This window comes from Hydra viridissima, unplaced genomic scaffold, assembly GCF_058129835.1.
Source record: "Hydra viridissima isolate aposymbiotic clone 2 unplaced genomic scaffold, HvirCarnegie_v1 scaffold_13, whole genome shotgun sequence".
Taxonomy (NCBI): Eukaryota; Metazoa; Cnidaria; class Hydrozoa; order Anthoathecata; family Hydridae; genus Hydra; species Hydra viridissima.
Window position 1 is genome coordinate 10,222,996 of NW_028324312.1, and position 16,213 is coordinate 10,239,208.

General features: G+C 28.9%; 2 protein-coding genes across 5 annotated transcripts in view; both read right to left on the minus strand.

Annotated features, from left to right (window-relative positions):
- LOC145186624 (telomerase protein component 1-like) overlaps positions 1-8,463 on the minus strand; it is a 23,227-nt gene extending 14,764 nt beyond the window's left edge. For 2 of the 4 annotated variants that reach the window (XM_090070998.1, XM_090071001.1), the window contains exons 1-3: positions 2,952-3,586; positions 1,016-1,145; positions 110-395 (exon numbers count right to left, since the gene is read on the minus strand). In XM_090070998.1, the coding sequence (XP_089927124.1) occupies positions 110-395; positions 1,016-1,145; positions 2,952-2,988 (453 nt within the window). In that variant the 5' untranslated portion in view covers positions 2,989-3,586. Of the gene's footprint in view, positions 1-109; positions 396-1,015; positions 1,146-2,438; positions 2,458-2,951; positions 3,587-8,121 lie in introns of those variants that run through there. The other 2 variants (XM_090070999.1, XM_090071000.1) reach the window with 2 other exon arrangements.
- LOC149880431 (uncharacterized) lies at positions 6,713-15,585 on the minus strand. Its single transcript, XM_090070051.1, has 2 exons — positions 15,426-15,585; positions 6,713-7,156 (listed from the first exon to the last, which is right to left on the minus strand). The coding sequence occupies exons 1-2, from the start codon at positions 15,583-15,585 to the stop codon at positions 6,777-6,779; spliced, it is 540 nt and encodes a 179-aa protein (XP_089926177.1). The 3' UTR covers positions 6,713-6,776.
- Positions 15,586-16,213: the final 628 nt, after the last annotated feature.

The window sequence follows — 16,213 nt, forward strand, 5'->3', positions numbered from 1 at the left end:
TAAAGGTTATAAAGCTGGTTAAAGGTTATAAAGCCGGTTAAAGGTTATAAAGCCGGTTAAAGGTTTACAAAACTAGAAAACCACATTCTGTTAGAAAAACTATTTTTACTTCTTTTACTAAAACTTCTCTCTCTTGATGGAAATCTTTAAAAGTTGATGAGACAAACAAGCGAATGGTCTTCCATCCTTTTCGACTTTTCAGAGGCTTAACATCAATAGCCTGATCATCACTCATATCCTTTACAATTTTCCACATCTCTTCCGGAGTTGTAGGTTTTAATTTTAAAGCCTCTTCAAACGATAGCTTGACTTTCTTAGACCCAGTATCAGTATTGATGCTTTGGTTAGATGTGTCTACAGAATCTGTATCAGTACAACTAGGAACTTCAACGATACTGAAATCAATATAGAGAGTTTAAATAGAAAAGCATTTGTTTTGTACAAGCCTTATAAAAATTAACCATTTTTATTATTTACAACTATATTATACTTTGTTTTTAAAAAGTTACATACACCAGATTTGGTATTAGGATAGCTGACAAAGTTAAAAAATGTAAGGTTAAATTTTAAAATATTTTTAAAAATGTTTACATTATATTATTAAACTGATCCTATGAATTAGGAAATTTTTTTAAATACTTTATTTCAATTGAAACTTTCTTAAATACTAATTTCCAATTTTAACTTTGCAAGTTAAAGCTTGTAACCACAATGCTTTAAAATATAAGTTAAATGTAAATAACTAATTAGTACCATCTTGTTTTTTTTCTTTAATTGTGCTTTGTTGGAAAAGATTTTTAACTCCTAGAATTTACATTACAGTGTGTGCCAAACAGGCTGCACTCTGTACATACTTACTGTACATACGTACATACTTATTGTAAATACGTTTATTTACTTACAGAAAATGATGTTTAGAGGGAAAAAACTGATAGACAAATGGTTTTATACTTCAAGAATTTTTAAAAATGATAAATTTATTTAGAAACAAAAAATTTAAGTAAGGGAATCTCACTTGTGAATAAAATCAACTACTTGCTCATCTGCCAATTCTACAGGTAAGTTTTCTTGGGAACTTTCAGTTTGTGGTTCCCTTGTATCGATTGGTGCACGGTTTGGAGCTTGGGTGTCATCAGAGATTAAACCTATATATGCAATAAACAGCCATGTTACATTGCAAATATAAAAGAGCTTTTATCTCTGTACCGGTAGAGTAATAAACCATTAAGAATACTAATAATTTTAATGTATACAAACTTTATATTTTCAAATATAAAAGATATTTAACAGAGTTTGAATTTGGCAACAGGATTGCAATGGAAACAAAAACATTTTAAGGAAAATAATTTCTGAAAAAACATGCCACTTTTAAGTATTTAAATATTTATAGAGCTCTAATCAAAACTGAAAAGCAACTTTTTATTGGAGTAAAAAAATTATTATTTCAAATCACATGTCAATTAGGAAAGAGAAAAGAAAATTGCTGTATTTTGAGTTCCCATATGACAAATTTATATTCACTTTACATTATTTGTACTAAATATAAAGTTTTTCTGCTTTTACATCTTTAAAAAACATTCTTGTAATGTAAAAATAAACATGACACTCATTACAAGTAGATGATGGTTTATATCCCAAGGGATGTTAAATAATGAATACTGTTTCAAACAATCAAAACTGGTTTAATGCATTTTTTTAAGGGTATGTATGTAAAGAACTTCTTTCAAAGCATCCTTAGAAAAATATTGGTTTATTTTAGACTTGATTGTTCAGTTATTTTAGACTTTTTCAGTTATTTTTCTCTCTTTATAATTTGTTTTCAATTTAATCTGAGAGAACTTCAATTTTAGTTTATCACCTAGAAATATGTTGATTTATTGCAACATTACATGACTGGTGTCAGTAATTCTACTGGCAGCCATCATCCAACTTTATCTTTTTTCCAACTTTTAGATCTTTCAAATTCTTTTCATATGCTTACTGTAAAATTTTTTAAAACCTGTTAACAATATCAGAGGAGTGTTTATGAACAGCTTCTAGATTTTTTCTAGCTTTTCATGGTCACTTTAAGTTGTGATTTTCTTTTATATATACATTAAACCAAACAAGATCATTGCATCCAAAAAAGGCAGATAGTTGTTCCCTTTTAACGATTAATTGAACTTGATGTTTTTTTTATTGACATAAATGCTGTTAAGTTTTTTTCTGAAGTAAAGTGTATATCAACTAAGTAATTTTTACAAAATATAGACTGAAGCTTTTGTGATAGACCCTCTTACACTGTGTGTATGTCCTTTGGTAAGTATGTAAATCTATAGAACCCAAATGGTATATTTTTTATCATCACCACAGATCTGTAATAGTAATCCAAGCGTAGCCTTGGTTAATACTTCAGTTTTCCATCCTGCACTAACAATGAGATAAGGCAATAAGTTCACCTGCTAAGATAGATCTTCAACTTTAACACTCTAGGATGTTTTCATTTTACAGTTTCTTTACTTGATCTAGAAGGTATGCATTTATATAAAAATTTTTAAATCTTTATTTTCATGTGATTTTTGTGCCAAACTCGGTGGAGTCTATAAATTGAGAATATAACAGGGTGGCCCTTAGCATATTGCAAAAAATAAATGCAAACAATTTAAACTCTGGCACCCATCAATTCTGTGCCCAGTATGAAGAATTTAAATGCAAAAAATCAAAAGTTTTATATTAGAATACATTTGAATTTATATTAGAATTTAATTGAAAAAAGATCAACGACTGGCAATATTATTTACTTAGACACATATCACACATCTTGAGAATTTCTTCTCAATATTCATAAACAAACATTTTTCAAAAGATATACGCTTTTAAAAAAATAATGAGTTATCTTTTTAAAAATATTTACAGTAACAAGTTCCAAAAAATAGATAATGATTGAGAAAAAAGGTTAGAAATAAACTTACGAATTTCTTTCTTCTTCTTTGATATAATATGCCCCATGTCAATTTAAATAAGTCTCTTATGACTCTTAAAACTCAAATATATGTTCTTACAAATTAAGCACTCAAATTAAATTTTTTACTTGATAGACTTTACAGATGTGTGTGTTTATTTACTTTTATACATACATAGATACATAGATACATACATACATACATAGATACATAGATACATACATAGATACATACATACATACATACATACATACATACATACATACATACATACATACATACATACATACATACATACATACATACATACATACATACATACATACATACATACATACATACATACATACATACATACATTAGGGTGACAAATAAATGCATTGAAAACTTTTTTTTTTTCTTAGGCTCTCAACCTTTTATTTGGTTCCATTTAATGAAAAAATGATATTGTGAAATTTTGGACACAATTTGTTGATGTTTAGGGGTTGCTCAATCCAATTTTTTAATTTTGCAAGGCTGCTCGAACCCACATTTTTCATATTTCATCAGCTATCTTTTCTATTTTACTAACTAAGTTGAGAATCCTACCAATATTTTATCATTTGTTAATCTAATAAGTCATGCATAATACAAATTGTTTTTTTTTTTTTAGAAAGCTAAAAAATTAAAAATAAAATAAGTTGGCTGGCATTTAGAACACCCACTGTAATATTTCATCATCCAGTTAAGTTAGTGCATCAGTATTGTACTACTGCTAAAATCATTACATCATCCTGTAAATACAAAATACATTTTTAAAACACATTATTAGTAAAATATTTTCAAAATTGATTTATTGTAAATGGAGACAAGAAGTCAAAATGAACTATGGTGTATTGGTCAAGCTACATCTGTGATCACAGGGCAAAAGTTGCCATCTAAAAGACAAGTTTTAAAATCTTATTTTTTCTTTAAAAATAACAACAATGTAAAAGAAAGTGCAGGCCTTAAGACAGATCAGGTTCTAGACTTTTTGCAAAGAGCTAGAATTCCAAAAAAGCAACGTTATCATGTTATAACACATGTTCCTTGGTTTTGTCTACAATTTGTTAAGGGTTAGGTGCCAATGTTGAACATTTTTCTACATCATATGAATCTCAAAGGGGAATAACTTTTCGTTCTCCGAGGTCAAACTCCTCCAGGTCAAAGGGGAATAACTTTTCGCCATCCATCGTGCACCAAGCACAATGAATGGCGAAAGTACTGTACTCTATTAAAATCTACTTTTTTTGATATCAATTGTACTTAACAAAAGATAAAAAGAAGAATCTTCTACGATTTTCAATTTTTTCAATATTGATTTACATGGAACATTGGTCTCGGGCTCCCATCTCTTCATCTGCTCCTCACAATGACCTGAAACTGATTAGGAAATTGAATAATTTCAAAGCATTTGACAAAGAAGTGGCTAAATCTGCCATAAAAGCCATTGCAGGATATCTATGGTATTTAACTGAAGACCTTGTGAGTCACTCTTTTTTCAGCAACGACGTTGATAGCCAAACTAAAGAAAAAATGTTGATTGCGCTTGAAAAACCAGCAAAAAAAACCCAGATAAAACGGCTTGAAGGTAAAGGATTAATGGATAAAACTGTAAGCATGAACTTAGATGACTTTGTAACAAAGAGATCAAAATATATATTTGAATTGCTTGGAAGAAATTGGACATTTATGAAGGAACATTGCCCAGACAAGTGGAGTAAAACAACCGAGTACCAGGATGCACATAAAATTGTTAACTCTATGAAAGTTATGAATGACACAGCTGAACAAGCAGTGAAACTTGTTTCAGATTACACAAAACTCTTGACAAAAGATGAAACTCAATTGCAATATATTTTACAAATTGTGGAACATCAATATCAAATTCCAGATATGCGAAAGTCCACAATTGTGTACGCATTTAAAAAAACAAGTGAACAACCTGAATCAAACATTGATTAAAATCATATAACACTAAACTTAAATAAAAAAATTAGAGCTTTGTAATAATAATAAAATAAAGTACATTCATTTTTATTTTATGCTAACCCTTAAATCTGATAATATCAAGCTCATTGAGCAACCCCTAGATATGAAAATATCCTAATAATATTTCGCACAGTTTATTTTTTAGTTAAAAGGAACACAATAAAGGGTTGGGAGTCCAATTTCGAGCACTTTGATTTTTTTTGTCACCCTAACATACAAGCATGCATGCATACATACATACATAATACATACATACATACATACATACATACATACATACATACATACATACATACATACATACATACATACATACATACATACATACATACATGCCAGAAAGTGACACATTAACAGGAATCACTGTATTAAAGCAGTAATAAACACAGGTGTGGGAAAAGGATCATAGCAATGCCACAATAACAATAATGATAGGCACAGAAATACCACAGTAACAGATTTGTGGTGATCTCTGATGGTGATCTGTTTGTTTTTTGTTTGTCAAGCTTGAAACAGAAATTAAAATAAATTAAAAAAATTTCTTTATTCAAAGTCAAAGTTTCTTGTGTGTAAATAGTTAGTGAAAACCAAAAAAAGAGAACTGCATAATGTAATTTTGAAATGAGAGTATGTATATTGTAAATCGTTTTCAATAGTAGCAGGTATTTTATTTAAATATTGGCAGAAAAGGTAATTTCACATGGAGCATGAACATGTAAATGCTTCTCATGATGACTTCACAACTGTTCCTCATGATGATTTCCCTTCTGACCCAACTTTTTCTCATCATGTTTACAGCATAAACACCATTTGATACTGCTAATAAACATTTTTCAACTGATAGTTTTGTTTCAAAATATCAAAAAGCAGTTATTGGTTACAGCAACAACATCATAAAAGATTTCAAGGCACACTTAGATGACATAATGAAGCATAGTTTTACTTAACATGATATTCACAAATTTGCAATTTTATTGGATCCAAAATTTAAAGAATTGCAACTAAAATAATGATAAAAAACAAATAAAAGAGGCTCAAAACAGTAAAAACAGCATAGTGGATGATTTATCTTTTGTCATACCACTAGAATGCCTCTGTTGACTTAAATTCAAAATCACTATCTTTAAAATTCATATAAGTAGAAAGGATACAAAATATCAAAAAGCATTGGTTACAGCAACAACATGATCAGGTATCAAATTAAAATGATGAGTTTACCTGCATATATGCTGGCTCATCTGCCATAGTATCTCCTTTGATTTGTTCCAAGGTGATGATGGTGCTGAATAAAATATTTGCAAAACTGGTGAAGTAAAACTTAAGTAAATTTTTTGAACATTTATTTGAAAGTGAAGAACTAACTCCAATGTAGTTGATAAAAACTGGAATAGCATATATTATGATAATTATGATAACTTTTTTTAGTATCAGAAAAGTAAAACAGGATTTTCAATTTCAGCAACAAGTACATTAATGTTCATTTTCATTTTCCTGGAAAAACAACTGATGATAGAAGAACATGCCTTCAACTAGACTGCATTGATGTACAATTATTTCAGTTCTGAGCTTTTTTTTTTTGAATCACCTCATCATATAAATACATTTTTTTTTGAAACTTATTTATAAAAGAATTTTAAATGATAGTACAATAAATTTGTTCAATAATCAAAAAAAAAAATTTAAAGAATTGCAAAAAATTTTCAAACAAATCGAACAAATTTATTGTAGTATCATTTAGAATTCTTTTATAAGTAGATTTTAAAAAGATACATTTATATGATTAGGTGATTCAAAAAAAAAAAGTTTAAAAATTTCAGAAATCTTTTATGATGTTGTTGCTGTAACCAATGCTTTTTGATAATTTGTTTGAAAGAAAAAAATATTTATATGATTAGGTAATCGACAAACTGTTAGAAAAACTACTTCTACTTCTTTTACTAAAACTTCTCTCTCTTGATGGAAATCTTTAAAAGTTGATGAGACAAACAAGCGAATGGTCTTCCATCCTTTTCGACTTTTCAGAGGCTTAACATCAATAGCCTGATCATCACTCATATCCTTTACAATTTTCCACATCTCTTCCGGAGTTGTAGGTTTTAATTTTAAAGCCTCTTCAAATGATAGCTTGACTTTCTTAGACCTAGTATCAGTAGTGATGCTTTGGTTAGATGTGTCTACAGAATCTATATCAGTACAATTAGGAGCTTAACATCTTCATTTATAAAGAAATATAAGTTAAACCCTTTTTCAAAAATACAGTCATTTCTACCTTATAAAACCAAAGTTTAATGAGCGACTCTTTTTCAACAATCTAAACATCTTTTTCTGGAATTTCAGCTCAGTGAAATTACGGTGAAATAAATCAAAAAAGGATTGCCTAAAATTTCAGCTAACACCAAAACCAAAACTGTACCCACAATTTAATAACAGAAATAACTTAGTAACATTTGTAGTAATAAAAACGAGATGGAAAAAAAAACTTGATGATGAGGTGACAATAATAATAATGACAATAATAATATGGGGGTCACAATAACAATATTCAGGAAATCACAATAAAAATATTCATGAAACAATTTTATAAGCATGATTACAATTTGAGTGGGGATACTTGTGTCACTCTCTAAAACATGATACATACATACATGCATACATACATGCATACATACATGCATACATACATGCATACATACATGCATACATACATACATACATACATACATACATACATACATACATACATACATACATACATACATACATACATACATACATACATACATACATACATACATACATACATACATACACACATACATAAATACATTCATATATACATACATATATATATATAAATATATATATATATATATATATATATATATATATATATATATATATATATATATATATATATATATATATATATATATATTTAGAGAGTATCAAAAATGCAGAGTAAATGTATCTATGCAGCTACATACATTGTTTTAATTTATGCACCCAGATAAATAATTTTATCAGTATCTTAGGTAACTAAACAGCTTAACATAACAAAGTTAAGGAAAAAAAATGCTGCTAATTTAAACATAAAATACATTATTTTAAAACACTAATAGAACAAAACTATAAATAAAATATTAAAAGCAGTTTGACTGCATTCACCTACCTGAAAGAATATGTTAAAAGCAATCAATCTTTAATGAAGACAATTACCGTAGCTATGTGCAATGCAGATGATGTTAGAACGGTTTCACTGAATATATATTTGAGTACTTAAATTAGTATAAGTTTATAGGCACGAGTATAGCATTTTATAAGGAGTTAGCTATAAGTCTAACAATTAACTTTAGCACAAGAAATAGTTTTTTGATGTAGGTTTATAAAAGTTTAAAAAATCTTAAATGTGTATAAATATAAATCTTAAACATAATTAAATCTTAATGATTAAGCTCTGTAGGAATCTAAAGAGAAAGCGCAGCATTTAAGGAATGGCCGGACTGCTCTCAATGCAGTTCTGCGCTCTTTATAGAAAAATACCTTCCGTAAGGGGCGCCATTTTATTTATAATTCTTAGAAGAATTTAAAGTAAACTATTGAGTATGAAACATTTTCATGAAGTAATTTTGTACTTTTTCAAGCTGTCGCTGCAAACAATCTTTAGTCTTGAATTTATTTCAAAAGTTTTAATTACTTTTTTTTCAATATTATCTTAATATTTCATTTACAAACCATCTTAATTGTCATGTTCTGATTGGATCCATCAACCGGACTTTCATCGTAATAATGCAAATAACAAATCTTATATATTAATCTTCTATTGTTAATTAAAAGATTAAAAATCTTATATAACTATAAAATTACCCCTGTTAATAATATGTAACAGGGGGAGGGGGGATTTATGGTTCGCCTTGCCAGTTACATTTTTATATCTGAGCCTAGATTTTCAGAACCTTTGTTGTGAAAATATTTGGCTTAGAGCACTGCACTATGAAGCGAAACAGATTTTTTGTCCTATCCCTTCATAAAATAACAAAAACAATATCTAAGCTACTTTCACTTTTGAATTAAGGATCTAGGTGCCAAAGAAATGAAAGTTATAATAAAAAGTAAAGATGATGTCAAGGTGAAACTTTTAGTACTTTGTTTGGATGAGTGAGTTTGTTTGGATGAGTGAGTTTGTTTGGATGAGTGAGTTTGTTTGGATGAGTGAGTTTGTTTGGATGAGTATATACTCCTCATTGGTCTTTTGTGTTTTGTTTTTTTTTGCGGAGGGAATGAAACAAGCTACAAAGCTCTGCTCCCCATGATTATCCCCTCATGCATCAGCATCCATATGAAACTTTTCGGATATGTAACTAGTACCAATGTTTATAAGAAGATAAAATTTAATTTAGATATCAAAATAAAAATTCCAAGATGGATACGATCCAGATCCGTTAAAAACCATTCAAGATCTTCAATTCATCATCCAGATTGAGTTTTAGAGTGGGGTGAAGATAAAGACGGTGGGTTGGTCCAATTATTTGACAGTCTAATGATTTAAAGAATCTCTCTCGGCTTCCTTGTCAGTGACTTAACTGCTTCAATCTTTTTGCTCCATCGCGTAAAAAACAATCATTTTTTTATCATCTCCTGAAGGATTTTACAAGCTTCTAAATCAGTCTATAAAATTAAATACAAGCTTCTAAATCAGTCCATAAAAATTAAGTCGAATTTTCTGAAGTTTGTACTTAAAAACTTGTACTTAATTTGTAAATCGGAAAATCAAAACGTCGATTCTTAATCTGGAATTAAACTGAATTATTGAAAAACCATTAATAAGCTGAGTTTAAATTTTTTAACGGTTTTTTCATGAAGCTTTTTCACACATTCATACCTTTGTAATAAAAGTAGAGAATGCTCACTTTGGTCTCAGATCTTTTCAAGACTTCTTGAAACGATCTGAGACTAAAGTGAGCATTCGGATATTACAATATTTGACATGCTGATCGTTTATATTTTATTGGATCTTACCTGGTTTTACTATTGAAGATTTTTTTTTTATTTATGTTTATTTGTACGGTCAAGCAACACCCTTATGTTTTACAATTGACCTGATAATACCACTTGATTTGAATAACTCCAACTATATCGGCTTTGGAGCCGTAGCTGGTTATAAATTCAGTTACGATCAGAAATACTTGATCTTGAAAACAGATCGCAGAAGTGCTTGAGCAAAAAAGTTAAAAGAGTGAAATTTGAAGCAACCTGTACTTTCGACTGTTGATCAAAACCATTGAAAACTCTTTCTAACGAAGGTTATTTTTTCTGGTAGAATGTTTAAGATGTCGTTTGGAATGTCTAAATGTTTGTTATTTGTTAAAATCACAAACATTTAGACATTCAAAACCAGAAATCAAAAAATCCAACGCAGATATTAAAGAATTATGATTCTCATAATCAGCCTTAACCATAATTTTTATTATCATATATTTTTTATTATTTGAATGGTTGTCTGACTTCAACTCAATCATTTGTATTTTTTGATTGGGGAGATCTGCACGAAGACGAAAATCGAAAACCTACGTAAGTTTTCGATTTTCGTTTTCGTGCAGTCTTATTTTCTTTGTTTTTTTTTTTTTTTTTTTTTTTAATGCCTTGAAATAATTTTGGAAAAAAGCAATTAAATCAAAATTTAAATAATGAAACTCTTACTGGATATAAAGGATGGACTTCCAGTTTTAAAAAGTGAAACTCTTGCAGCAGAAGCAGTAATAAACGATGGACTTTGGATCGCAGCACGACAAATTGGTGTAAGCAGAATAACACTGCAAAGACACTTTTATTTGGAAGAGTAATTTTAAAAATACTGAATTAAAATTGTAAATATTCAGACAGATGCGCTGTTTGGGCAGTTTTTGCTAAAGATGAAGAAAATGTCCCCCGTTTAGTAACTTATCATTGCATATAATATGCATTATGGGCTGTCAAAGCTAAAAAGTCAGTGAAAAAACTAGTGAAAAGTTCGCAGTGAGTAAAAAATTATCCTAAGTACTGGGATTAAAAATGCAAAACCGGTCACGGCAATTCTGATTTTAAGGAAAGAAATAGTATGTTTCTTTTATTGAGGAAGCCATACCAAGTTTAGCTAGTTTCAACAAAACAAATGTTGCTTTGTTTTCTCAAAATATTTAGAGATGTTATCAAATTATATATTTTTGCCTTAATGCATCTATAATGTGGACGAAACAGATATTACCAATGTGTACACATCGGCTAAAGTTGTAGCCCCAAAAGACAAGAAACAGATTATTTTTGATAAATGAGGAGTCATTAGAATTTTTTAGCTGCGTGAATTCGAACTGGAAATTCTATCCTATCAATGAAGAATTTTCTAAGAGTAAACTTCAAAAACCATATGCTGAATGGTGCTCTTCCAGGAACTATGGGAACATCACGCATAAGTGGATGGTCAAAAGTTTAAAAATTTTCTAGAGTTTTTGAACTATTTTTTTCTTAAGTTAAATGTTTATAATATCAGCCAGTATTATTAGTATTAGACAATTACAAAAGTCATGTCTCAAAAGAACCGTAGTCATGTTATTGAAGTATTGAAGTAGTTACTTTGGCGAAAGAGTATGGTTTAATGCTTACATTTCCACCACATACCAGCCATAAACTTTAGTTATTGGACAAAAGGTTGTTTGGCTCACTTGTTTTCTCTCAGCGAACAATTCTATTCCTTTTCTTCCTTAAAATAAAACTCCAAATATTTTTCGTTTTTTAATGCATTGCTCTTTTTATAGGATCCGCTACTAGACAAACATGCCCGGACTTTGGGTCAAAAATGAAAAAATGCCCGCAAAATATGGTCTGACCCCGTAACAAAAAACACTTCGACTCTACAAACTTTGGTTCACAATTGCTGAAATCCTTGCGCCCCAAAGATACATAAATCGTCTCTAATTAAAACTGCAAGATATGCAGATCATGCTGGTGAGCATAATAGCAAGGTCAAAGAGGGCATTTTATCAACTGCGTTAACCAAAACCCCGATTTGATTGTGTTAGACACAAACATCTTGATTTGAACATAGGGTTGGATGTACTACCATCTCTCTGTTTCATAATCATAATGGCGATGTATACAGGTGAGGTGCCAATTAAAAATATAAGTGCCACAGCAAAATAGACAAATAAACAAACGCTGGGATTTATCGTATCTCGCCATGTCGGCCTCTTTACAAATTATCCGTTGTATAACGCGCAGAACAAGTTTCTCAACGATAGTTTCAACAGTAATCGGCGTGTTTTTTCGCATCGGTAGTAAAATTTTAATCATTTAAGTTCGACCGGTTCTGGATTTTTCCGTGAAAAGTACGGGTTAAACATTGTAGTAAAATCTTGATTCAATTTCGCTTTTAAAATTGTCTTCAGTATTTTCTTTATTGAAATAAAAAACATGGTAGGATTTAGTAGCTAGAGAGTTGTTAAGTCTAGAGTGATCGAGGTTAGCAGCTTCTTTACTTTTGCATCGGGTAACCGGTTAATCCAGTGTGTGATCTTATTTCTGAGATGGTCAATAGCGGGAATGACTTGTATACGCCACACCCTCATGTTTAAACGCGGATTTCTTTAGTAGAAGATAAGGGAGTACACGCAATATGGATGAAATTATAGCTGTCTGCGCAATCTACCGCTGATCACGTGCCCCTAAAGATATATCTCAAACAGAGTAAAACCACCATACATTGATGTTTCTGAGAATATTAATAAATCTTATCCTTTAGCTTTTACTCCTTTAAACATTCAAGCAGCTTTTGCGTGTATCTGGTCACCTGGTGTAATCTAGTCAAGTTTAAGCGTGTATCTGGTGACAAGAAATCTATGGCTAGTGAAACAAAACATATTCAAAAATGATGAATATTTGGCTCAACTCAAAAAAAGTTCTAGGATGAATATTTGACTTCATATTCATCATGGAACTTTTTTAATACATCTGGTCTGTCGGACACACATACAAATACTATTTGCGTTCATATGTAATTGACAGACCAGATGCATCAATAAACTTCTAAAACAATTATATTTTCGACAGAACAAACTTAATCAAAAACACATCAAAAAGTTTGCAAAACAACAATCTTCCTGTAAAAGAAAACAATTCATCAACGATGGAAGTAGACTTTTCTATATCAAAATTTATTTCATTTATAACACCTGAACAGGTCTATCCTTTTGCAAAGGCAAAACCTCGTACATTTAAAAGAGGGGGGGGGGGCCGTAAACCAAGTTAAAGTAGAAAAAAAAACAACCTTAACTTGACTTCTGAAACATTTTTAACTATTAAACATTCTAAGATCAAACAAATATTATGCAAAATAATTTATATATATATATATATATATATATACATGGCCGCCGAGAGGGGGGGGGGGGGGTGGACGGGGAAGATTCCCGGGGCCCCGTGTGTGTGCATATAATTTTTTAAAGTAATTTTTAAAAGATTTAAATAATTTTGACTTTAAGAAGATTTAATTCACTTCTATTTTTAATTTTCAATGACCAGTGCACGCTTCTTTTGGTCCTGGTCATATAATTGATCATAATGAGGGCCCCTTAAGAAAACTTCCCCAGGGCCCCAAATTTCTCTCGGCATCTATGCATATATATAATTAATCTGTCTATATGATTTTTTTGAATAATCATTACGGAGTAAAACGTAATTTTAAGAGAGTGGCCCTACGTACAATGAGTTTAAAATTAATTGTACGTAGGGTTTTGTCTTTGTGCATTGAAAATATCTCCCCTTGGTACCTTAATCTTCCCTACACGGTCGTTTAGACTTTAGAAATAAATGGAAAGTTATTATACGCAAGCGCAGTAGAGTTAAAAATAATTTAAAATTTTTAAAATGGCTACGGATGCAAAACTTATCATTGACAACGAGTAACTTGTTTAATTTTAGATAATTAAATAGGCTTTTAACTATTTTTTCATGAAATTATTTTGAAAATAACTTGCAGCTGTACGAAAAAATTTTTAAAATAAAACACAAGACCTCTGAATGTGAATAATATCTACTTTCAGCTAAAGCAACTTTAGTGTTTTTGTTTACAATTTTTAAACCTTTTTTAAAATATTTTTGAGCGTAGAAATTTTTTAATTTAAATTTATTCAGCAACATGAACCTTTTATCTTTTTTGTATTTTTTGCTTATATGAGGATTCAATTTTTTTTGCAGGGTTAAAAGAAAATCTTAATCATTAAACTTTTGTAACCTGTTGCTATGGTACTCTTTTCCGATGTTACTATATATATATATATATATATATATATATATATATATATATATATATATATATATATATATATATATATATATATATATATATATACATATATATATAGTATAAACACTTATCTATTTTTTTTTAAAACCTTCTGAAGGAGTTAAACAGACTGTCAAAGAACAAAAAACTAGATAAATGTTTGACTTTTTTATTACTGCTCTCTTCTTTAAGAATATTGAGCACTCTATTTGTAAAATACACTAACATTGTTAGTGTATTCAACAAATAGAGAGCTCAATATTCTTAAAGAAGAGAGCATAATATTGTTGTATGTTAGTAACATAATATTGTATAATATTTTATAACATAATATAGTTATATGCTAATAACATAATATATATATATATTCATAATTTATATACATAAAAAAAATATATATATATATATATTATGTATATATACATAATTTATGTATATATACATAATATGTTATGTATATATACATAATTTATATACATAATATATATATATATATATATATATATATATATATATTTGAGGCAGTGGCCTTATCCTTCACAAAAATATTAATTAACAAATTATATTCAGATTATAATAATGTAAACTGAGGTCTAGCTTTATTTGTATCTTTGTAACATTTATAACATTTAGAAAGAGCGCTCCGGTAGGAGCAGGTAAAATCCTTATTTTTTAAAATTCTGTAACCGTTTGCATAGCAGTATATTGGTTAAGTTATTTTACCTAAACATGCATATTGGTTAAGGTATTTTACCTAAACATGCACTGATTTTAAATTATCATTTTTGGATTCTTTCTTGTTTCGGAACCTTAAACCTTCAAACCTTTTTTGAGTGGCGCTCAAAAAATGTCTTTGGCCCACTACATGACGACTTGACCCTGGTTAATGTCACCCAGTGTAGTGCAAATGACAACTGTAAATATCTGAAAGTTATAGGGAAGTTTGATTGTTCTAATGATAGAAATAAGATTTTGCAATATCCACATAAATGTTGATGTATTAAATTTGTATAAAATTGAATTTTTATTTATTTATGCCTAGAAACTAAATGATGGAAGAAGAAAGCGTGTTAGAATAGGTTTCCATTTAGTAGAGAGACAAAGGGCAGTTAATGTTTTTCTTGAAAGCACATTGTTTATTGTACAATAACATTTTTTACACATTTTTGGAGGATGGACAAATTCCAAATCTGTCATTTCAACATGAAACAGCTTCTCTAATTTTACTTTAAGAATTTCTCCTGTAAAATAATGCTTTTTACCAAGTAACTGTCCACAAATTCTGCAAAGGAGTTTAATATTTTTGTTGTGAAGTTCCATTTTATCTAATATTAGACTATTTAAAAAATGGTATATATATACAATTATATATGTTTTTTATATACAAATCCTAGTAATTCATTCATATTTATCAACCAATTCCTATATATTTATACTCTTTTTGAAATCTATTTCTCTATTTCTCTTTATAAATATATATATACATATATATATATATATATATATATATATATATATATATATATATATATATATATATATATATATATATATATATATATATATATATATATATATCTAGTCACATCGGAAAAGAGTACCATAGCAACAGTTTACAAAAAGTTAACGATTAAGATTTTATATTAACCCTGCAAAAAAAATTGAATCCTCATATAAGCAAAAAATGCAAAAAAGATAAAAGGTTCATCTTGCTGAATAAATAAAAATATAAAAATTTATACGCTCAAAATTTTTTTAAAAAAGGTTTAAAGATTATAAACAAAAACAGTAAAAGTAGCTTTAGCTGAAAGTAGATTTTATTCACATTCAGAGGTTTTGTATTTTATTTAAAACATTTCTTAGTACAGGTGAAAGTTATTTTCACAATAATTTCATTTAAAAAATAGTTAAAAGCCTATTTAATTATCTAAAATTAAACAAGTTACTC